Raw genomic sequence first — 23,578 nt, 5'->3', positions numbered from 1 at the left:
CAGACATAAAGTTTCCTCCTTATTCCCAAGAAACAGTGCAGAATAGTCTGGCTCCAGTGTCCGTTGGGCCTTTCCCGGTGTAGCTGTTTTCGGAAATACGTAAAGCAACAAAAGAGAGTTGTTCAAACGAAGCTAGTTGTTGTGCCACCCTGCTGCGCTGGAGCAAGCTTGCTTGAACCACTCCTGCAACGACCACAATACGAATGCAGGCATGTAGGCTACGGATGTGACGGACAAATTCGAGGATTGTGTCGCCCGTGTTGATCACGGAATCCACGAGCATCACAGTGACCATGCCCTTCAAAGATTTGACGCAGATATCGTTCACTTTTTGTGCGTGTAGGAACATTGCACTTGGGAATGCTTGACTGACTCCTAGCGCCATTGGTTCTCCGCCACGCATCAATGCGACTATCAATGTTTCCTTCTCACGGAAGAGGCGATGACCGTTGGTTACATAGCCTTGAACATGTTGAAGGGGGTATGATTCTAGGCCGACAATAGCCGTCACATACTCCACGGCTAGATATCGACCAACCTCCTGGTGTGCTTCTCGCAGTCGTGGACCAGAAATAGTTGAGTCACGCATGGGGGTCATGAGTACTTTAGCAGTTGCTTTCTCTGTTGCATGGGATATGTCAATGCGTCGATAACGATTATGTCGCGTGAAAATGGACTGGATAAACTTCGGATCCGTCAAATCGGCAAGAGGAAGCGGCTTGGTGATGATGCGAGGGGAAGCGTGATGCGGCAGAGTAACCTGGCGAGGCTGAAATCCATTTATACCAATCCGATCTTCGAGCTTCTTATCCATGGACTTGCTCCTGGTCGTCTGTTCTCCCGTCACAACAATGGCTTCATCTGCCTCTTGCATCATCTCCAAATCGACAGGGCTATCACCGAAAGACCACGTGTAAGCGTTGTAAGTCTGTCGAAGCCGGAGAACAAGATCCTTCTTGAGGCTGGGTGTGATAATCAATCCGTTCTCAATGCGCCCTCCACCAAAGACTTGCGCCAGCTCCGATAGATTCTCGTTCTGGAGCACAATCTCCCAAATGCGTCCAATCCCACAGGTAACGACAATTGCACAAATGTGCCGGTGTGCTCGAAGCATTGCAAGAAGAGAACTAAACTCTGCATGAAGAGTTATCCGGGATGCAACATGTTGGCAAAGTTCTTCAAAACGTGCATTGTCGGCTACCTCTTCGTTTAACATCGTAGCTTGACTGAACGACGAGTAAGAATAGCCGAGGGGGCCACTGAAAAGATCTTGGAGAGGATTCTTTCTAGAAAACGTTTTCTCAGGATCATTCAATTGCTCCCAAAACATCGCGCCTCCATCGGCTGCAGCGATAGTTTTATCAGCATCCAGAACAAGCACGGTCTCCGGCCGTTCAAGTTGATGCGAGATGAATTGATCCAGGAGCTTCAGAGCATATGAGCGGTTGTATTCTTCAGTGTGGAGATGAAAGGATTTCACGAGGTCGGTAATCTTATCTGCGGCAGATAGATGGCTGGATAGATTTATGAACAGTATCTCGCGATGATAGCACGAGCGACGCAGCTGGTCCCTCTCATATTTTTGCCATCTTGACAGATGATCAATGGATGTCGTCGGTCGGAATCTCTTCTCATCCTCCTGCCGGCGGTTGATGATGACCTCCACAGCTGTATCAAGGTACAAAATATGGGTGTAAGTGGCGAGGTCACTTTCCGTACAGACCACCTGGCCGGTATCCTCATCATCTTTCCAAAACATGAAGTGGCCGGTAACTAAGGCGGTCTTGGAACTGTGCGAACATTCACTGCGTACGCGGAGAATGGCTTCTCGACGCCTTGCATTTTTTTCATGCTCTTCCAGGTGCTGGAAAGCTTTGAGCCCCCCTGGCGTAACAGTGGAGATAACCTCACTCCCCTCGTACAAAGTGAAGAGAGAACGATCAAGGGTTTGTCTGAGATGATCCAAGATGAATGTCTTCCCAGAGCCAGGTAAGCCGTACAACCCAATAACCATTGGTTGCTGGCCACTGGCTTTCTGGTTGTCGGTGCTGTTCTTGTTTTGGTAGGACATATTTAATGGAATGAATCTTAGAAGCAAGACTGTCTGCACTTGCTTTATTTAAGTAAACTTCCTTTTACTGACCCTTAGACTGACCCGGTGAGCTTGTCGGTCTTCTGCCCAATCTTTCCCTGGACTTAGACCGCACTTGCGTATCAGGCCCTCTTTACGATCTGAGGTACTCACAGAATTCCGAACCGATAATTGCCATTTTGGGAGGGAACAGGGAAGGCGTCACGTTGGATCACCGCAGCTAAGGAGACTTGTTAAACATTGAAAGGTAATGATTGCCGTCTGCCGATTAAGCAGGCGGTGGCAATTTTCGGCCTTCCTTATCTTCCAAGGGCTGGTGACTTGTCAAAGGCACTGCTCACAAAATTCCAGTCAAATCAAAAACCCCTCTGAAGATCATGGGGTCTTTTCTAGATAGATTGGTACAATGCTGGATACGAAGGCTCTCTCTCGATCGCCAGCTTTCCAGAGCGTGGCATCGTGCACGCATCCGCGAGGAGCTTCAAGAGAGGCGAATGGCAACCTCTCCCTTACACAAGCTCAGCGAAACTTCAGATGTCTTGTTTTCTATCCACCGGGCCCAACATGACGAAGTCTTTGTGCGGAAATTACCTCTCTCTCTATCATTCCGCCACCTTCCCGTCTGCGTATATATGATCGCGAAGTTCTCTCTACGATGGGGGTTTTTTCGAGCCGCCGCGTTTCTCAGCCAAGAGAAGAACGATCGAGCCTTGTCTGAAGTTATAAATGCTAGCAAAGACCAAAAGTTGGTCCAGGTGGCCGTTCGTCACAGGATGAATCCAAAATTTGTGCGGATTTGTCGTCTGCTGCGACGCTTTTGGCCGCTACTTCCATAAAAAACCACGAACTGCATGGCTTGATATTACGATACAGGCGACAACCTGAAACCGTGTTCAAAATTGCCCTATGTCTGAATGTGGATGGAGAAGATCGGGAATATTTGGGGCAAACCTTCTTACTGCGCTACTCTATATTCTTGATCGCAATTGCACGCTTGATGAAGAAATAAATTGTGACCAATCATCTTTCAATTATTATGTGGCTTTTGGCGGGGTAAGTTTTTAATGAAGATTGGTGTTGGTTGACTCCCTCAAACTCTCCCCCCACCTTTGATTCGAGGATTGATGACAGCCAGTAACTAGAACATGAACGACGTTCAATCAATTTCTCACAAGAGATATTTTTCATGCCTGCCGAACGAACCGTCGATCCGACCTCGATATAGTAATTAAGACAAGTCAATGTCCATAATTCCGAAACGGGATGACCACCAAGTTGCGGTGAAGGCCTGCAGTCCAGCTTGTGTGACAGAGCAAGTATGAATGCGATGTATTTCTAGGGCCTGACAATGGTTTGCAAAACTAAGTCATTCGCTGATATCAATCAACAGTTAGCATTCAGCAGAGTGAAGAGAGCAGTGCTTGGAAATGTGCTTTAAGAGGTAGGAGTGGTGCGGACCAACACGTTATCTGGTGGTCAATAAAAGGAAATCTGACTTGGATATTGACCAATCTTCCCATTCTCTTATAGGTTGGAGGTCCGAAGTTCCCGCGAGATGAATGTTCCATAGAGTCCATGTATCTTTCAAAATGTCGGTGAGGGAGAAATAGACCGTTTAAAGATGCTCTTTGCCACTCTATTTCTTTTCAGAATCCCACGACGTAAACCATTTCTGTTCCCTTACTCTGAACACACTTTGAAATGAACGCCTCGGCAATCGAAAGAGTCCGAACACTTTTTGGAATTCCGGATGTGCCCGCGGATCTCATCCAAGAAGCTATCACTGTTGCCGGGGCCAGTCCGAAATATCCTGATGGTTTCAAGAACCTCTCTCAGCTTGGTGTGACCAGCATCAATGCTTGTGTTCAGGAATTAGGAATCAAAACCTCATCAACCAGAGGTTTGTCACGTCTTTATATAAGGTCCATATTACGCTCACAAAATTCAGAGGTAATTTCCGATGTCATGACCAACTATAATACCATGGAATATCGGGCAGTCGTAGCGAGAAGGAATGGAATCCAGGACTTGATCGAATACGGTAACAATGGAAGGAAGACCGAAAGGAATCTCGCTTTTGCAATAACCGCACTCGTTGCAACTGTCTTTCTGACACAAGAACGAGATTTTTTTCGAAAATCTGTGATCAAATTAGGGTTTGTTCTAGTAAGAGAAATGAGAGTCTGATATTTGCTTAACGCTTCACTTTAGATTCCTCGACGAGGGAAGTGGGCTTCAGCTGCGACAAAAGTATGAGGCCGTTATGCGGGAGCGCTCAGTACCGCGTCCTACTAGTCCACCGTCTGTTACTGCAGCTTCTGTTCAAGACAGGACTACAATGGATGAGCAAAGCCTACTACCGCCCTTCCGGCAAAGCTCCGAGGCCAGCTTCAGTGAAGACACTCGCTTACCAGCGGCCACATCTGAGGCATCGTTGACGAGCGAGTGTAGCAGCTTCGTCCCGTTCAACCTTTCGACCGAAATTGATAGCTTGGACATAGTACATTGCAGTGCGACCCAATCAGGGAACAGTCAAGTTATCACCCAGGCAACTGACCCTGCGCAATGGATGGATTTATTCGACTCTGAACTTTGTCAGGTCTTTGAGGGCCCTCGGAGCATGAATGAAATGTCTCCTCCAGCAGAAAACTGTGCATTTTCTCTTCAAGCAACAGCACTCAGAGAGCCGATAATTTACCAAGACACATGCGCGGTGAATGTCAACGCCGCAATAGCTTTGGTAGAGGAGCAAATGAGTACTGCAGCTTTGAGTGGCACGACGCGCAAAAGAAAAAGTGTTAATGACAATAACGCCCAAAAACCCAAACGCGCGAACACGGTAATCACTGCCAGATGGGTCAGCTCTTTGACAGAAGAGATGGAAAGATGCCAGTTGAAAGATTCCTTCCTTCCGCCGAGCGTCTTTTTCCGAGAAGAAATCGAGTTGCAGTGTTCCAAGTTGGATGGTCGATGGAATGAGATGTTAACCTCAATTTTGGTTCAAATCGCGGACTCAAATTCATTCGCATGTCTTCGGGAAGCAGTCTGTGCTTCCAAGTCGATGGGGTCAAACAATGCCCGAAAGATTTCTACGGACACGTCCGTGGCCGATCGACTCCATATACTGGAAAAGTTGAATGGAGAAAATGTCTACAACTGTTTCTTGGCGCGGTATCACACTCTGGAGCTTTTCAGAGACTGTGGAGGCAATGAGGGGACAGAAGACCTGAGAATTATCCCTTACGCTGCGGACAAAATGGTGACTCATTCCGGCAGGAGGGGCAACCCAACCCGCATTGCTCTCGCAGAAGTCACGGATAGGATGATGACCAGAGAATTCCCGTCCCTGGCTTCTAATACAGTGGAGTATAAACGGAAAAGGGCGGCAATGAAACGACACCGATTGTTAGCAAGCCGTTTCCAGACATTTGTTGATGCGTTTGGTCCCGCAATCCTCTGCTTTATTCAACCTTTTAACGGTCAAATTGCTTCAAATGGAGGAATTTCCGACAATAAGTATGTTATGTAAGGGATCCATTAAATTTCATTGCTAATCACAATCAGAATCCGAGAAATCAACGAAACCAGCTTGAAAGCCTTTGTTGATATCTTAAATCGGTCTCAGGGTGACTATTTAAGAGAAGTCTGTCAAGCTGCCGAACCGTTGCTGCAGTACCTAGTCTATGAAGACTCCACCATAACTGAATTTGCCATTGAGCGTACTGATGTCGATATTCTACAATTGCCCAAGGGCTCCAAGGGGCTATTGCGCCTGCTTAAGGGCACATCAGGGAATGGTGAAATTGATGAAATCTACTAGCAGAAGTCATTTACGTGCAAAAATTGAGATGGAGAATTATCTACGATATCTGAATTGTGAACAGTAGCACCTCCATAGATAGCAAGACTAAGCACTATGGCCTCATGAATGAATTGCGGTTTGAATACCACTCAGATGAAGAGATCCTCAGCTAACGGCACCTAGGTTAAGACCAAGACTCTAAGTGATTTGGCACTTTCCGTCCGCAATTGTCTTGGAACCTTTCAGTATCTTGGTATATCTAGATATCAAATCTTTATATCCGGTAGACTCGTGCCGTAATTTGCGGATTTTGGATGGCAATGCAGTCTAAGAATAAATACGTGATACACTCGAGCGTGGCCAACCCCTCCTTAGCTGTCTTGACATTCACAGGACATAATTACTCTTAAAGGAAGTATTATATCCACTCAAGGGGTTTCTTTCACTCATAGAAAGCTCTGAGGAATAGGGAAGGCGTCAGTTAAAGATAGACCGCCCCTTGCTACTCCCATAAAAAATATATAAACTTCACCACGCGGCCTCTGTAAAATGCTTTCAGACAAATCTCAAAGAAAGCACTCTATCACCCATAACAGACACGTTGAGGCACTATATTGCTACAAGCACCGAAATGGACCATTTTCCGTTGACAGACATGCAGGAAATATCGTATCTCTTTCATCATATCTTCCTCCCTCCAAAGCTCCCGCAGGAAGACGACTACTGTGTCGGCCATGAGGTTCTCCTGATCGATGTGGTGATCGATGCTCTTCATCAATTCAAGCCCTACTTTTCTTCAGTCGAGGCTGAAGTTATTGGACTAGCTTTGACGATGATCACTCGACTGCGACAGGTTCACGGTCCCAAAGGCGAGGTAGATGAAGTGCAGCTTGAAAAGATCCTTAGACAGCTGAAAGAAGAAGGTGAACTGGAATTCAGCCTACATGGTATAGTCAAATAGTTAATAAGTCTCCAGGTGGTTTCCTACCAATTTACGTCCGCGAGCAAAATGCTGCTATCTTGATCAGCAATAAGGACATGAGGACCCATATCGAATGTTTTGAGCTCTCTCCTGTGAATGAAGCGGTGATGACAACGAAGGGTCGACTTCAACGCACATTTCCTGGCCCGACGTTGGCTTTCGATACCCGTGTCTTCAATGAGCCTGACCTGCTTACGATGTTGGCGCAAACCATTTCCCGCATGAGTCAACAGCCCGTTGCAGGTACAAAGCCGAAAGTTCGAAAAGCAAAACGCAAGCACGACGAGGACAGGGATACAACCGATCCGAAAATGGTCATCGACTTTCTCATGGCCACACTTCGACCGCTGTCTATGGACATCACGGACGAACAAATTCTGAAACGCTGTCGTGAAGAAGTAATGTGGCGTGATTGTCGTTTTCCGTGGCGACGGTCAGCTTTATGGCTTCTCATTCGTGTCGCGCTTCAATTGGCTTTTTCCCGTTTATCGGATGGCCGAGGACCGTCTCAGCTGTACAAGTCTTTTATGATATATCTCATGGGCTCCATCATCGACAGAACATCCGAAACAGCCTCTCATGAGATGCTTCACCTTATGGCGGCTAAGGTTGTCCGTCGACTATTGAAACTCGCCTCAGCGGGAGAGCCGGCGTGGTTTGCTCCGATCCAGTCGATTCTTCAGCGGGTGAGTGATAAAACCCAGACTGGGTGGCAGCGTATCGTGGATCAGAACGACTGTCAAATTGATTTTGAGTCTCTCCTGGAATTGAGATTCACAAAAGATACAGAGTGTTCCTTGCCTCAGCTGGATCGCTTCTTACGGAACATGAGCCGAAAAAGCGAGAAAGATCCGTTCGAGTCGTTCCAGCCGTCTTCGCAGCTTATGTCTTTCGAAACCGGAAGGCTGCCGATGGGCTTGGAATCTTGCCGCCCTGAATATATCGTACAGAACCTTTGTGGCTTTGAAGATTGGGTCGAGTCATGTCTGGGAAACTGGATAGAGGATCATCTTGAAGACGCCGCAACATGCACCCAGCTCGGCCGTTTGATTTCCGAATACCACAAAGTGGCGCTGAGGGCATATCTGCACAACCCCGAAGCCATGTCTACTATGCTGCTTACACTATTGGAATTGTGGATTTCCTGCGACAAGTCAGCCATTCGCTTGCACCCACACTTGAAAGACTATGATCCCTGCATACCCACGGACTGCTTCTACTCCCTCCTACTCCCGTTCAAATCACAAATGATGCGACTTGCCCGTGCGGAGGAGTATCTCGATAAACGTCAGAGACAGGTTCTAAACCCGGGGCCTGGGATTTTCCATGATTTTGGAACCCGGTCTTGCTTCTCGGTTCGGTATTTCGATCAATCTGATGAGCACCAACAGTTACTTCAAACCATCGAAGAGCAGGCCAGCCACGCCAGGAACCAAAAAAGAGCCGAACTGGCAGAGAAACACGCACGTTATATTCACTTGATGACTTTGGCGTCTAAGACCGAATGCCAGTCCGAGGATGTGCTCCTGGATCGAAGGTTTGGTTTCCGCGAGTCGCGGCATAGCCATTCCTGCCCATGCCATGGCTATAAATCACGGGCAAAGTCAATCACGATTGACATTCATGAATGGCCGTTGCCGACCAATCCTCAACAAGCAAAGTCCACTGTCTTCGAGCTGCGGGTCCCAGAGCCATTCGGTGGGTGGAGAGACACCACGCTGTACGTGCTTCACAATTGCTTAGGTGTTGCATATTCCAAAATTGAGAAACCGAGGTCCGAGTATCGACTGAAGAAATATCAAGGGCTCTCCTCATTTTTCTCTTGCCCGACTGACTCCCAGCGGCTCTGCCTTCTATCGCAAATTAAACCTCATGAGAAGACCCATCGCCGCAAGAGATTAATCATCCATGTCGCAGAAGATGATGTTTGCTTGAATAATGGTTTACATTTCCAGTACTTTGACAACACTGCAGGATGCTTTGTGAGCACTTTTGAGAGGAAAGAGGAGACCGAAATCAGGTGTACCTATCAGCTGCCGCAAAGGAGCTCCACGCTGCAAAAATTCCTGTTTCGTCCAGCCAGTAAACCACACGGTCCGTCGCCGAATACCGTGATTGCGACCCAGAATGCCACACCTGTGGAAATGTCACTGGCGGAGTACAAAGCACTCGCAGCGATGCCACTTGGCCTGGAGATTCAATGGCAAAACATTCTTTTGGAATTGTCAATGCCTTCAATTGATATGAAAAAGGTGGAGTCCGCAATATTCATCCGTCAGATTGTCAACCAAGCGGGCCTGCCCAGCAAAGACACGTGGATGAGACGAGGCCATGCGATCTTGCGTAAACCGGATTTCACAGCGAGGTTGTTCTCCTCTATCAGCGAGGCAGCGGAGAGGATGAAAGAGAACTGGAACCTGATCCATGGATACCACACGCTCATACATCTCCTTCTCCGAATACTCAGTCTGTCACCCTGTGAAACGGACCGTCGAAGATGTCTCGGTCTTCTGAGCTCAATGCGCCGAAACGCTTTTCAATGGGTCGAAACCGTCAGAACAACGGCCAGTCAAGAGATTGACGACTCACGCAAGGTTGACCTGGTTGCGAAAGCGGTCTATATCGCTCTGGTCTGTGTTCAAACATTTGATACCGAAACCCATTCGCAGAGCTTTGCATTGCTGTCAGATGTTTCGATGTTTCTGCGGTGCTGCATGATCATCTGGAATGGACGTGACTCTTTGCCCTTGGAAGTGGGCTCCCTGCAGCGCATATTGTACTATCGCTGGCAAGTTTTGTGCTATCACAGCCGTGCAGTATTAGCCGAGAAATGTTCCAATACTTCCCCTTCCCCAATGGACACTGCCATTTTGGGAGCGTGGGCGGCATACCCAGCTGGTTCTATATGGTCAGAGGTATCTCCATCTGTGGAATATTGGCTTCACTCCGCATGTTCCGAACCGACTGAAGAGTGTGTCCGAATGCAGGTACACTATAACCTGCTGACGGGAGAACTTCTTGTCAACGGACTTCCACTCGCGCATCTGCCGGCTGAATATATGTCAAATCAGGCATATCGTATCCTATTTGGGGAAAGATCGCAATTGGAAGTGATGCCAAGTGACCAGCCTGGAATGGAATTTTCGTGCCGAGCGGAATGCTGCGGTCATACGGTCCATTTGGGCATAACCCCCGTCCCCGAATCACCAGGATTCGACTTGTCCGTCAAAGCGGTGAGAGGTGACCAAGCGTGGGTTCTTGTGCCACAGAGACTCTTCTCTGGACATTTCCCTGATGATTTCGTTCGAAATTATACCCACTGGTACGCCATCGACAGAGGGTACATTGAATTCAGACCTTTGTCATCCCCGTGGGTATCATCCGAGCACCATTGGAGATTGCGCGAAGGGGATTCGGACAATTCATGGCGTCTGGAGAATCAGGAATATCAACTGGTCGGCAGCAGAAGCACGACCGCGGATACCTTGGCTAGGATCTTCAACCCCTTGGAAAAGCCTTCCGAAATACATGGCCGGCTCAACAAAGTCAAATCCACGTTGCATATAGACCTTCCGCGTTTGCGATTGGAGTTCGTCCTCCCGGAGCGCTCCACGTCAGTTCAATGTCGACAGTATCCGGGAATGATCATTGATGCGAAACAAGCATGCAATACGCTAGTCGGACTTCACAGTAAATTGATCCTTGTCAACACTGATTCTTTTCAGCGCATCATTCTCATACCTGAAGGCGATGTTGCTTGGTCAAAGGCCGGCGATCATGTTCAAGTCAACGTGCTATGCGAGGCTCAATGGCATGCATATTCCATTGATGAGCGGCTTGGGCGTTTGGTAGATAACGGAAGCTTACAGAGCAAGCTGTTCCTTACTTATTTGCATGCCACCACTTCATACTTCCTTCCAGATCCATTGACCAGACGGACCGGCACCGAGCAGGCCCTTTCCATCCTGCGTTCCGCATCCGTCCGATCATTCGATCGACTCCGACCAGAGAACGTCGCGATCCTCACCAGAATCGCTGCCCTGACCCCACAGAGAAGATTCTATCCAGATAATGAGCAGGTGATGCAGAGTGTGGAGTGGAGGCACGCTCTCGGCTGCTTGTCACAACACCCAGGGTTTCACGAAGAGGTAGCAGCCATTCGGGATCAAAACTCACGCGTCGTCTTTTACTACCCTGGAGAAGAACCTGCCACGCCTTCTCTTCCAAAGGCTGACCAACATCTGTTACTCCGTGATAAAATCCGCACTTCCTCGTTCCGGGTTTCTCAATTTGGCTCAGAGGATCACACAGGGAAGCACGACCGACATTACGCAAGTCGTGACGCCAATCGCTCGTCCCCAAACAGCACTCGAGCGTTTACAATCAGCAAGATGCTATGCGGCAAGATATCTCGCACGCGAAATCTTGAATCGGGGAATTGGCTCTCCCACATCTGGAAGTTTCTTTCCACTTCGTGTGAAATACGTGGCCCTGGGGCTCAGGTGGAGAGCGCGAAGTTGCGATATAGCGCAGAGTGGATACTTACCTCCCGAGACTTTATTGTTGAGAATTGGTGTGCAATACACCAATTGGTTTCATCACGAAATTGTCGCTTCAACAAGTACCAACTCCTAATCTGGTTGTCAACCATCGCCTACTCGTCCCAGGCCGATATGATTGTTGTCGAGACTATTGCATCACTGTACTTGAATCCAGAAATCATGTGCGAGTATACAGCCATACAAGGACAATTTCAACCCGAGAAAGGTTTTGAATGGGACCGAGGGAAAATTCAGACCCTCATACAATCTGCACAGCTTGATTCAACACCAGAAGATAGACTTGAACCTTTTCCCTACGAGACTTATAGCAGTTTTGGATCACGCATCAAGAAGCTACGGAAACAGAATCGGACACTCGCCTGCAAAACTGCGTCGGATCATTTTTCCCGTCAGTGGCCTACACACTCGCCGTCGCGTCCTGCCTCACAAGAAGCTGTGAACTTGGATGAGTACCTGAACATTTACAAGATCATGTCCATGGTGACAGACAGGTTCTGTATTTGGGTTGATAACGGTCAGCTTCGGCAATGCCTGACTAGCATGATAAACCGGCTATGTGCACATCCAGTCAAAGCTATCCAGCCGCCGCCCTATCCGGAGCTGTCTCATCCACAGCCGGCTCAACCACGGCGAGGGGACATCTCTTTTGATGACTTGATGACGGTATCTCCACTGCCTGATATACAGGAGCCCCTGTTGGCGGATCTTCTCCGGGAGAGCTCAAATGAAATTGACCCGACCGGTGATCTTAGGAGTCTGATTGACTCAATGGGTAGCTACGCCAGTTCTCCGTATGAAGAATGGTACGTGAAAATGTTAAGAGATAGTGTCACATCGCTGGCATGCACCAAAAGCCGAAACCAGTTCACGGTTGCCTGTGGCGATCTCGAACGGTCTGTCGGCACCTACCTCAATTCGTGTGAGAGGTATGTCCAGGATGTTTATACAGCTCTCATATCGAGGCTACTGCCACCTGGTCCAATAGACGGGTCACCGACATCCAGCACTTTCAAAAAAAACGTTTCCGCCCTGGCTTTCAGGGTTCACCACGCCCCAAGATTGTCACCTATTCTCCTGTTGGAGCAGCTAAGCCGGCATCGGTGGCCACAATTAGCCATTCTGTGGCGGAAGTGTTTCATACTCTACGGTCGTTCCATCACAATGCTCCAGCGAGCGGAGCGACTTTGCCGTCTCGTCCGCAGTCCCGAGGATTTTCTCAAAGAGATCCGCAACCCGGGCCATACCAATTGGGATCCATTTGAAAAACCAGAGAATCTTCTTTTAGAGATCGAAAGTGGTATTTATATTCGAGCGAACCAGGAAAATATTGCCCGAACAATGACGTGGTCCACCCGAGGGCAGAATATCGTGCTGCAATTGAACATGGGGGACGGAAAATCATCGGTGGTGGTGCCTATTGTCGCCGCGGCGCATGCCAATGGCCGATGCATTGTCAGAGTTCTGACCCCAAAGCCCCAATCGCGACAGATGCATCAAATGCTGGTTGGAAAGCTGGGCGGCGTCCTGGATCGTCGAGTTTATCAGCTTCCATTCTCGCGGTTATTGAATCTTGGGGAGGCTGAAGTGGATGAAATTCAGCGCATGTGTCACGAGTGCATGTCGAATGGCGGCGTCTTGCTTGTGCAACCGGAGCATATCCTGTCGTTTAAGCTAATGTGCCTTGAATGCTTCATTACCGGGAAGCCCGTGGTAGGGCGCTCGCTGCTCCGAACCCTGAACTTCTTTCGCGAGTATGCATGTGACATTATCGATGAGAGTGATGAAACTTTCAACGCCAAGTTCGAGTTGATATATTCCATGGGAGCTCAGCGCCCTGTTGAGCTCAGCCCGCAGCGATGGGTCCTCATTCAGGAACTGTTGCATTTGGTAAAAGTACACGCCAGCCAAGTGAAGGTCGATCTACCAGACTCCATTGAGGTTATTCAGCAAGAGAATGGGGGTTTTCCACGAATCCGCGTGTTAGACTGCGATGCTGAACATGCGCTGCTCCAACGAATCGCGACTCATATCTGTGAGAACGGAATTGGCCCTCTGCCCATTGCCCGACAACCTCGCGTGGTCCGACAGGCGGTTTTGATCTATATCCTGAAACCGGAACCCACCGCTGACGAGATATCCGCGGTAGAGTCCGACAGTGGGACAGGCTTTTGGGACGAAAGCATCCAGAGTCACCTCCTGCTCGTCCGGGGCCTGCTCGCAGGAGGGGTGTTGGCATTTTGTCTGGGGCGAAAGCGTTGGCGTGTCAACTACGGGCCCGATTCGCACCGAGACCCACCGACTCGGCTTGCGGTACCGTATCGCGCCAAAGACAGCCCTTCACTGCGCTCGGAATTCAGTCATCCCGACGTCGTCATCCTCCTCACCTGCCTTCAGTATTACTACAGTGGACTCACCAACGATGAGATCTCCCTTGCCTTCGATCATCTGGCCAAATCTGATGAAGCAGAGGCAGAGTACCAAGCCTGGGCACAGGGTGCACCAATGCTCGATCCAGACTTTCGGCAATTAGTCAGTGTCAACCTAGATGATGAGCATCTTTGCGCGAGCCGAATATTCCCTCCACTTCGGGCCTCGAAAGCTACAGTGGACTATTTCCTCGCTCAGATAGTGTTTCCTAAAGAGATGAAAGAGTTTGCAGACAAATTATCCGCGTCAGGCTGGGATACGGGGGAGTTGAGAACGAACCCCACCGTCGGTTTCAGTGGAACAAACGACTCGCGGAAAACCCTGCCTCTGGCCGTCAATCAGCTCGACCTTCCGGAGCAAAATCATACAAATGCCTTGATCTTGGAATATCTACTGAGGCGAGAGAACTCGGTGGTGGACATCCCCACAGGTCATCGATCAGCTCAATCGGATGCTTATGTGTTATTGGAATTGGTGACGAAGCTGGCTCCGCCCACAAGGGTGATTCTCGACGTGGGTGCGCAAATATTAGAGCTAACCAACCTGGAGGTGGCAAGGCAGTGGTTATCCATTTCTCAGAATGACCAGATCCAAGGCGCGATCTTCGTCAATGACCAGGACAACATTTGCGTGGTGGACACGAAGGGTCGAGTGGAGCTTCTACAGACCTCTCCGTTTGCGTTTCAGATGGAAGCTTGCTTAGTCTTCTTGGATGAGGCACATACGCGAGGCATAGATCTCAAGCTGCCGGTGGATTATCGTGCGGCGGTTACCCTGGGCCCGGGTATCACTAAGGACAAGTTGGTTCAAGGTTCGAACTCCTTCCCTTTTGTATGGTTCCGAAAACATGCAAGCCCTAACGCCGCATAGCCTGTATGAGGATGAGAAAACTTAGCTACGGTCAGTCGGTCATTTTTTGCATTCCTTGCGAGATCAAGCGCCAAATCCTCTCCTTGAGGAAACGGGACAAGACCTCGGACATTGAAGTGTCCGACGTCTTGCAATGGGCGATCTTAGAGACGTGGAAAGACATACGACGCAGCATGCCGCTCTGGGCCGTTCAAGGTTGCCGCTTTGCGAAGCAAAAGAGAAAATGGCAGGACTACCAAATGCACGACGGCGTCGGTTTGGCCCCGGAACAGGCTCAAACATTCCTCGAACCAGAATATCAGACCCTCGAGCAGAGGTACAGACCGTCTCATAACACCGTGCAAACTGTGGATGAAAATATCGAGGTTTTCGAGGCCATCCACGAGCGCTGTGGTGAATTTGGTGGCCTAGCCTTGTCCGCTTCCCTCGATGAGGAACAAGAGCGCGAGCTTGCACCAGAAATCCAAACCGAACGCGAAGATCAGCGCCCGCCCGCGGCACAGCCTGCCGCGCACCGTATCGACAATGATGTGGTTTCATTCATTGAATCAGGCATGATTCTGCAATCTTCTAACGCCTACCAACCCGCCTTCATCACTTTGCATAATCTATCTGCCGCATCGCAGATAGACCTGAGTCGATTTCACTCGAATCTGTTGGCAACTACTGATTTTACCAATACTGTTCAATATCCAGAAGGTTCTTCATTTGTCGCCGATGCTTACCAACGATCTGTGCGATTCATTCTGTCCACTGCTCCTTCTTTTCCACGGAAAGGAGATAGCCTGATGTACATGATGATCATCAGCCCGTACGAGGCAAACGTGTTGATGCCAGCGATTGAAGAATCAAAAGCGGTTGCACTTCACGTGTATGCTCCTCGCCAAAATCGGGATTTCGCACCTCTCGACACGCTTACGCTCTATACCACCCCTGCGGTCCTCGACATGGGCCCTATCCCCGGCCTCCTCCGGATGCAGCTAAATCTCTTTGCAGGCCAGCTATACCTTGAGTCTTATGGCGATTACCAGGAGCTTTGTACTTTCTTAGGCGTGGCATCAGCCCCAACACCAGCCGGTTTGTCGGTTGCGGCAGACGGTTTCATCCACAAGAATTCGAATGGAACCTTCCCTCGAAGCCCTCTGAAGTTCATCAAGTTTTTGCTGTCCCAGATTCGGAAGGACTGCCGAGATATCCGAAGGACCCATTTAGGACTGATCGTGGATGGTCAATTGTTAACCCGTTCGGATCTGGAAGAATCTGCCCTCGCTATTACAGAACGGGGTATCCGGGCGCTGCAGCTCCCATCCACATAAACTGGCTATGTCAGCGGTGATAGTATGACAGCAGCATTAGTTGCAGGGGCTAGAACTGAGGTGGTAGTGCCGGTATGGTTCAATTCTGAAGGGAGCTAGCCAATCAGCCCGTGGGCCCTGACTCACCCGTGACGAGGACCTCCGTCAAAAGAATGAGTTATGGGGACAACATCGTAAAAACGATTAGACTGAGTGATCACTTTCTTGCCTCATGATATTCGTTCGTTCTCCCAATCAATCAAATCTATCATCTTTAATCACTAGTCCGTACTGCAGACATGTTTTGAGTGGGATGCTATTAATGCACACATGGGTGATGTTAGACAATTTGCCTTAAATCGAATCTCCTCACTATTCTCTCGCTATTCCACCCTACCAATCGAGTCTGGAACCCGCTTTTTTGATTATTTTGATTGTTTTGACTATTTTGACTATTTTGACTATTCTGCCAATGTGTCAAACCCCCAGTTGCCCCCTTTTTTCATCTTTTTAGATGAATATCAGGTTTTGATCTACGCGCAGTGCCAGCATGCGATTGGGCCTACCCAGGCAGATAGGCACCTTCGCTATCATCTCAACGCTGCCACCCCTGAGCGAAAGGCCTACCAGGCCTCGCTTTGCCAGTTGCCTCTTATTTCGCTTACGGGGGTCTATCGGGGTATTCAGGCTAGGCAGCCAGTCCCCCCCCTCGCAGGTCTATCGCCCCCTCAATCGGGGGTTCGCTGCCAAATCGATAGCTGCCCCGCTATTCTCTCTAACCAAAACCAAGCGAGAGATCATCTTACCCGTAAGCACCGAATCTTCGCTTTGGGGCGCGGGGGGGTCCTTACTCGCTGCTACTACCAGGCCTTGCAGAAGAATACATACCTATTCGAGACCCAGTCTACCCCGGTCCCCGCCCCTGTCCCCGGTACGCAGCCGCCTATTCACCCCCCGCCGCCTCGCCTCGCGCGCCCCCAAATCGACGAAATCGCCGCCGCCTATCGCAGATCTCCCGGGTAGCCCGATGCACCCTCAACTCCTTTACCGCCGAGGGGACGATCAGGCCTACCAAGGCCCCGCAGCAGGGGTCGACCATCCAACGATATGCGAGAGTCTTTCGCAGTTTAGTGATCTTTCTACTTACCTCTTACCCGTATCTTCGGGAGGGGGTCCCCCGGGAGACGCCTGCTTCGGTGAAGGGTCTCTATACCCTCGGGAGTAATCATACCGAGAGGCTCGACGAAATCGCTGGTTTTCTTACCCGCCTCGCTAAGCAAGAGGCCCCTACGCAGGCGCCTCGCCAGGAGGGTAATCACCCCCCCGAGTGGGACCCGAGGGTGATCAACCCCGAGGACCCCGATGATGAAGAGATCCTCGGGGACGAGGCCCCTAGTGATAATGAAGATACCCCTACCGAGCAGCGCGAGAGAGAGTACCGGGAAGGCCTCGCCCCCTACCAGAATCGGGGGTATGCCTATACCGATATCCTTACCGGGGCTCGCTTACTCGCCGGCCTCTTTTTGGACCTCGCCTGCGTATCGACTTCGGAGGGGTATAATAACCCTCTCTATACCTTTCTGGCCTGCCTCGCATTCGACTATCGCCGGGGTGTCTTCAAAGAGTTGAACCAGATCACCCAGCTCTATGCAGCTATCATCAAGGGGTATCAATTTACCCTGCTGCATATCGAATATCAGCGGGGTCTTGATGAGGTATGTTGATATTCTATATTTTTGATATATCTGATATATTTGATATATCTGATATATTTGATATATCTGATATATTTGATATATCTGATATATTTGATATATCTGCCTACTGCTTTGCCTACTATTTTATCTACTACCTATTTTGCTTGCCTCTTTGTTTACTATTTTGTTTGCTTTTATCTTGCTCTCACTTTGCTCTTACCTTGCTCTCACCTTACCTTTACTAATTATATCAATATAGACCCCCCCGAACCAATCTCAGAGAGATTGGGGACCTGGATGAAGAAGTGGTTCTGGAACCAATCGGAAGCCCCCTAGGCGATATACTCGCCCTCAGGGTCTATGCTAGGGCAGTTGCTAGCAATACGAGCAACCGAGGGCATGAAATCACCCAATACCCTAATAATGATATAGGGATTTGGGGGATTCGCCTTGGTCAAACTGACCTATAGGTCTTTTTTCGTCGATTTATTATTAATCTGACCAATCGGCTTGCTCAGGATCTCTGCTTTGGATTCGATATTTTTCATCATCTCTCTTGCCAGATCGATATTCAGAGATATTCGAAAACTGAAGATTTCACGGAGATCTCGAAAGGATTCAGTTTTTTGACCCGAATCGACCCTTCGTATCGATTTGACGGGTTCCTCATCAAGCATATGCTAGAGCATCATCAAAGCGAGTGGCTACTCGCCCAACCAAGGTATGATATATTTTGATATCCTTTTTGATATATTTTGATATATTTTGATATATTCTGATATATTCTGATATATCATACTAATATATATCGATTCTAGCAACCCCCGGCAAGCCTACCAGCTGAATCATGCGAGAGCAAGCAACTACCTCACCAAGGTAGAGGCCTTTCTCACTGACCTACTGGTCCTTATTCATATGGCTAGTGGGGCCCCAGCGAGGGGCACTGAGATCAGCCAGCTGCAATTCATGAATTCTGCCACTAGCACTCGCACCCTTTTCTTGGACCCTAGCAGTTGCCAGTTTCTGATTCGATTGAAATATGGGAAGACCTTCTCCTATACCAATATCGAACAGAATGCGGTTCGCGCCCTACCCAACTGCCTATCTTACCTCCTACTATTTTACCTAGTAGTAGTTCTACCCTTTCGTCGATATTTGATTAATCAGATTCACCCTGATATATCGAAATTTCGCCCCGAATTGGTATTTTGGCTTCGCTATTCGCCAGTTTCGTCAAGCCAGTTGGCAGCGCGGATGAAGATGCAGACGAACCGATATCTCGAGCAATCGATTGGCCTTGCCAACTGGCGCCAGATCGCGCAGGGTTTCATCCGATATACTCTGAATGAAGAGATATTGGATGATCCTAGTGATGATGATAATCTAGGGTCAAACGAAGGCCTTGGGGCCAGCCAGATGCATCATTCGCAGCGAACCGGCTTGTTGGTATATGGCAGACACTCGCAGCAGCTGGCAAACCTCACTAGCACCGTTCAATCTCGCTATATCGCCTTCAGCCAGCGTTGGCATGCATTCATCGGTTTAGGGGTCGATTTTACCCAGTTTGGGGATATCTACCCTACTATCCCCCTACCTATCAGCGAGGGGGGTAGGCGAGAAGGGGGGCGAGAGAAGGGTATGCGAGAGGTAGGTTGATATTCATGATATTCATGATATTTTTGATATTTTTGATATTTTTGATCTTTTTGATATTTTTGATACTAATTCATGCAAATAGAGAGAGACTCTGGTATGCTACCTGGGCAACCAGTCCTACGAGCAAGACTCCGGGGACCTAGTCCGCCTACGCAGCAGCTATCAACCGGTCAATTCAACGACTATTTAGCACTGCATACGGGGACCCCGACCCCGACTAGCTTAGGCACCCAGGCCTATTCTAGTGAGGATTTCGACGCTGCCCACCTACTAAAACAGTATGGTTTGGCAGCCCCTACCCAGCATCAGCAGGGGGATCTTCTGTTGGCACTACTTCGGGAGTTCTTAGGTACGTCCTCGCTCCCTACTCGATATATATCATAATATATATATATATATATCTACTATAGTATTCGATATATATCATGCTATTTCGATCTATATTGGTATATTTGCTAATATCCTAATCCTAATATTCTAGGTAATTCAGCAGTGGAATTCAAGCAGCCTGAGCAGCGAGATGCTCTGTTTCGCCTACTAGTGAGGAGGGACCCTACCCTACTGCTTATACTCCCAACCGGGGGAGGCAAATCTACCCTTTTTCTACTGGCTGCCTCGCTTGCTATTAGCAGAACTACTATCCTAGTAGTTCCCCTAGTGGCTCTCAAGGCAGACCTAATAGAGAAAGCGAGGGTTCTTGGGCTACCCTTCACTATTTGGGAGGACCTAGACCCTAGTGAGATAATAAGGTCTACCCCCAACCTTACCTTGATCTCACTAGAGAATGCTGCCAAACCCTTCTTTTTAGACCTTATTCGCCAGATAAGGTCTAGAATCGATAGGGTTATCGTTGACGAGGCGCATATTATTCATCTCGCTCGCGATTATCGTCATACCTGCTACCAGTTGACGCAGCTAGCCTCACTGGAGATCCCCCTAGTGCTCGCTACTGCCACGATGACCCCCGAGACCCTTAGTGGTATTCAGACGAATCTATTAGTCTCTCGCTACTATACAGTTCGCGCAGAGATTAATCGGTCTGATATTATCTATAAGGTCAAAAAGGCCCCCCCGACCAAAAAGACAGAGAGATCTCGCAGATCCCCGGTCCTATTTTAGGGCTCGCTGCTTTGAATTTATCGAGAGATTCTATACCCGCAAGACCGATGAGAGAATTGGTAAGTCTACTATATTTCTGATATTTCTGATATATCTGATATTTATATTTATGATATTTTTGATATATTCTGATATATATATATATATATATATATACTAATATCGATATAGGGAAGCAGGCAATCATCTACTGCCTTAGTAAGCGAGATGTTGAGAGCTTCGGTGAATGCTATTCGGACCGGGTTAGTATCTATCATGCAGACCTACCAGACCCTATCAAGGAACGCCACCTAGGGGACTTCACTAGCCAGCGAAGGCCTATCTTAGTGGCGACCTCTGCTATCGGGGCAGGGTTCGACTTCGCCAATATTGGCCTCGTGATCCACTTTGGTGGGAGCTGGTCGATATCCGATTTCATGCAGGGGACTGGCCGGTTGGCACGCAGCCCTCAATCTATAGGGTATTCCTATATCCTACTCGATGATAGGGGGACCCTCCCTACCAATTCTAACCCTACTAGCGAATTAGGGGGTATTCATGAATATATTCGGGAGGGTCTTTGTCGACGACGGGTTCTGCATAAGCACTTCAACAATCGTGTGATGAATGCCTGCGAATCACCTGATTTAGCATGTGATCTTTGCATCAAAAGGGAAAAGGAGATGACTGAGCAGAGTCGAACGGCTAGGCAATATCAGCGAATTACCCAATCGAACTACCAAGAGCTCCTCGATATGATTGGTTTTTGGCTTGATCAGGGTATTTGCCTGATTCATTTCATTCAGCAACGAGGTAAGTCGATATTCTATTCTATATATATAGTATATATAGTATATATGTATACTAGATAGATCTATTCTCTATCTTGATATATATATATATATATATATTATAAATATATATATTATAAATATATACTAATATATTCTATTTTTATATAGCATTCGCCTTTGGATTTCGTCCAAATTGCCCCGATTCCGATTCCGACTGGCGCACCCACTCGACTATCCGATGCAGCGAATATACGACTTACCAAGAACGAACCAATTTTATCAGAAAATGGCTTGTTTTTAGGGATGATAGTTGTTGTTTCACCTGTTTTCTCCCTACCAAGGTATGTCAGCCGAATAAGGTCAATAATCGTTGCCTAGCCCAGGGCTTATTAGTTGCCTTTTTTCGCCTTATCTGGGAGGAGCAAAGCCTATTCGCTAGCGAGGTTAGTGAGGTATGGCAGGATCTAGGGGTCCCCGACGATGCGAGGCCTGCCCGAATGGCCAATCACCTCTTAAAATGGAAGTGGGGGATTATTGATACCGAGGTAACCCTAGGGGTTTGGGTGTTTTGGGAGTTTCATCGGAAGGTTTATTCTATTACCAGCGAGGGTCTACCGGCAGAGAGTCGGGTCTAGTATAGATCCGTTTTCTACCTTTTTTTTAGTTTTGATTGATATTTTGATTGATATTTTGATTGATATTTTTAATATAGTAGATTAGTAATATAGTAGATTAATAATATAATAGATTAATATAAATAGGTTTTGATAGAAGATATTGATTCTCTAGACCGAGAGGATTATTTTGATATAGGGATAAGGTCTTGAGGGTCTATATTGGTAGAGATATGAACCCTTCTTCCTTGATATCATGATATACCCGGGGCTATACCGGGAGCGTATACCGGGAGCGAGGCGTTCCGGGGGGTTAAATAGGGTAGTGTGATAGATTACCGGCGTTGATTTCAGGGGCGGTATACCGGTAGCTATACCGGGAGCGAGATATACTAGGCGTCGCCTTTCTTTGTTAGGGGGTAAAGTTGATAGATTAGTGATCGAAGGTATATGATCACTATATATTTAGGATGCCTACGGCCTATATATACTAAATCTAGAGTAAAATTAGAGATATTCTAATCTACTTAACTTTCGATCGATTTCTAATAGTAGATCTATTTTTCTAGAATATTTTTCTAGTATTTTACTTAGATTCTCTAGAATAGAAGGAGGATTTTGATAATTCGTCGGCCTCGATACTTTATAAAATCAAAATATTAAAAATTGAGAAAGATTTTTATATTATATTTAGATTCTCTACGTCAAGAGTATTATTTTGATATAGCTATAAGCTATAGGGGTAATATAGATCCAAAGATATAGGGCTTTCTATTTTCGGTAAGATCTATACCGGGAGCTATACCTAAGGGATATACCGGGAATAAGGTACTCTAGGGGTAATATAATAGATTACCGGGGTTAAGTTAGGGTAGGAGGCCTAGAGCTATACCGGTAGCGATACCGGGGGGGAAGGTAGTCCGGGCGTAGTAGATGTTTGCTAAGGGGTAAAGTCGGTAGATTAGTGATATAAGGTATATGATTACTATATATTATTGATGCCTAAGGCCTATATATACTAAATATATAGTAAAATCGTCGATATTCTCATATATTAAAGTATCGATATATTCTATCTATTCTATCTATTTTTGTAGAATATTTTCTACGAAGGGTTATACCCGGAGGGGACCCTAAGCGTAGGATATTCCAGGGGTTAAAATCAGCGAGGATCTCCTATTTAGTAGTAATCTAGGGGTAGTATACTCGAAGCTCTACTACAAGAGCTATACCGGGGGCTTTCGAGTCTAGGGGTGATCTATTTCCTTCGGTGTATCACTAATTCGATTAGTAAGAGAATATCAACTTCTACTATATATTTTTGATCGAGAGATATCGTAGAATCTTTATATATCAGAAAAAATAGCGAAATTACCAAATATAGTTTTCGATTTTGGGCGTAGATCTATACTCCCAGCTATATATATATATCGTGGAGAGCCGAGGGAAAAATATATTTTGTAATTTTTTCAAAAGTGTTTTTATATATTTTAATATTGTAATATATATTAGATAGGTAAATTAGGAGAGATATATATATATATATAATAGAATTTATTATATTAATAGTAAGCGTAGCGAACCGCTATAGAATAGGGTAAAAAAGTAGTAAGTTAATAATATAGTAGATAATAATAAAATAAGAAAGAAAAGAAAAAAGAGAAATTATATTAAGTTTATTTTTTATGA

General features: G+C 47.4%; 3 protein-coding genes across 3 annotated transcripts; 2 read left to right on the top strand and 1 right to left on the bottom strand.

The window, feature by feature from the left end:
- Window positions 1-19: 19 nt before the first annotated feature.
- Window positions 20-2,071, bottom strand: NUU61_001588 (uncharacterized protein; the record flags this gene model as incomplete). The annotated part of the gene is made up of 1 exon (XM_056652170.1): window positions 20-2,071. The coding sequence occupies one exon, from the start codon at window positions 2,069-2,071 to the stop codon at window positions 20-22; it is 2,052 nt and encodes a 683-aa protein (XP_056515099.1).
- A 1,722-nt stretch (window positions 2,072-3,793) lies between these two features.
- On the top strand, window positions 3,794-5,912 carry NUU61_001587 (uncharacterized protein; the record flags this gene model as incomplete). Its single annotated transcript, XM_056652169.1, has 4 exons — window positions 3,794-3,992; window positions 4,041-4,248; window positions 4,304-5,608; window positions 5,657-5,912. The coding sequence occupies 4 exons, from the start codon at window positions 3,794-3,796 to the stop codon at window positions 5,910-5,912; spliced, it is 1,968 nt and encodes a 655-aa protein (XP_056515098.1).
- A 613-nt stretch (window positions 5,913-6,525) lies between these two features.
- On the top strand, window positions 6,526-16,051 carry NUU61_001586 (uncharacterized protein; the record flags this gene model as incomplete). Its single annotated transcript, XM_056652168.1, has 3 exons — window positions 6,526-6,817; window positions 6,871-14,676; window positions 14,736-16,051. 3 exons carry the CDS (start codon window positions 6,526-6,528, stop codon window positions 16,049-16,051), a joined length of 9,414 nt encoding a protein of 3,137 aa, XP_056515097.1.
- Window positions 16,052-23,578: the final 7,527 nt, after the last annotated feature.

Source organism: Penicillium alfredii, assembly GCF_028826965.1.
Source record: "Penicillium alfredii strain IBT 34128 chromosome Unknown utg000003l_segment0_segment0, whole genome shotgun sequence".
NCBI lineage: Eukaryota > Fungi > Ascomycota > Eurotiomycetes > Eurotiales > Aspergillaceae > Penicillium > Penicillium alfredii.
The sequence above is the reverse complement of the archived record's forward strand: the minus strand, read 5'-3'. Positions and strand labels throughout refer to the sequence as shown.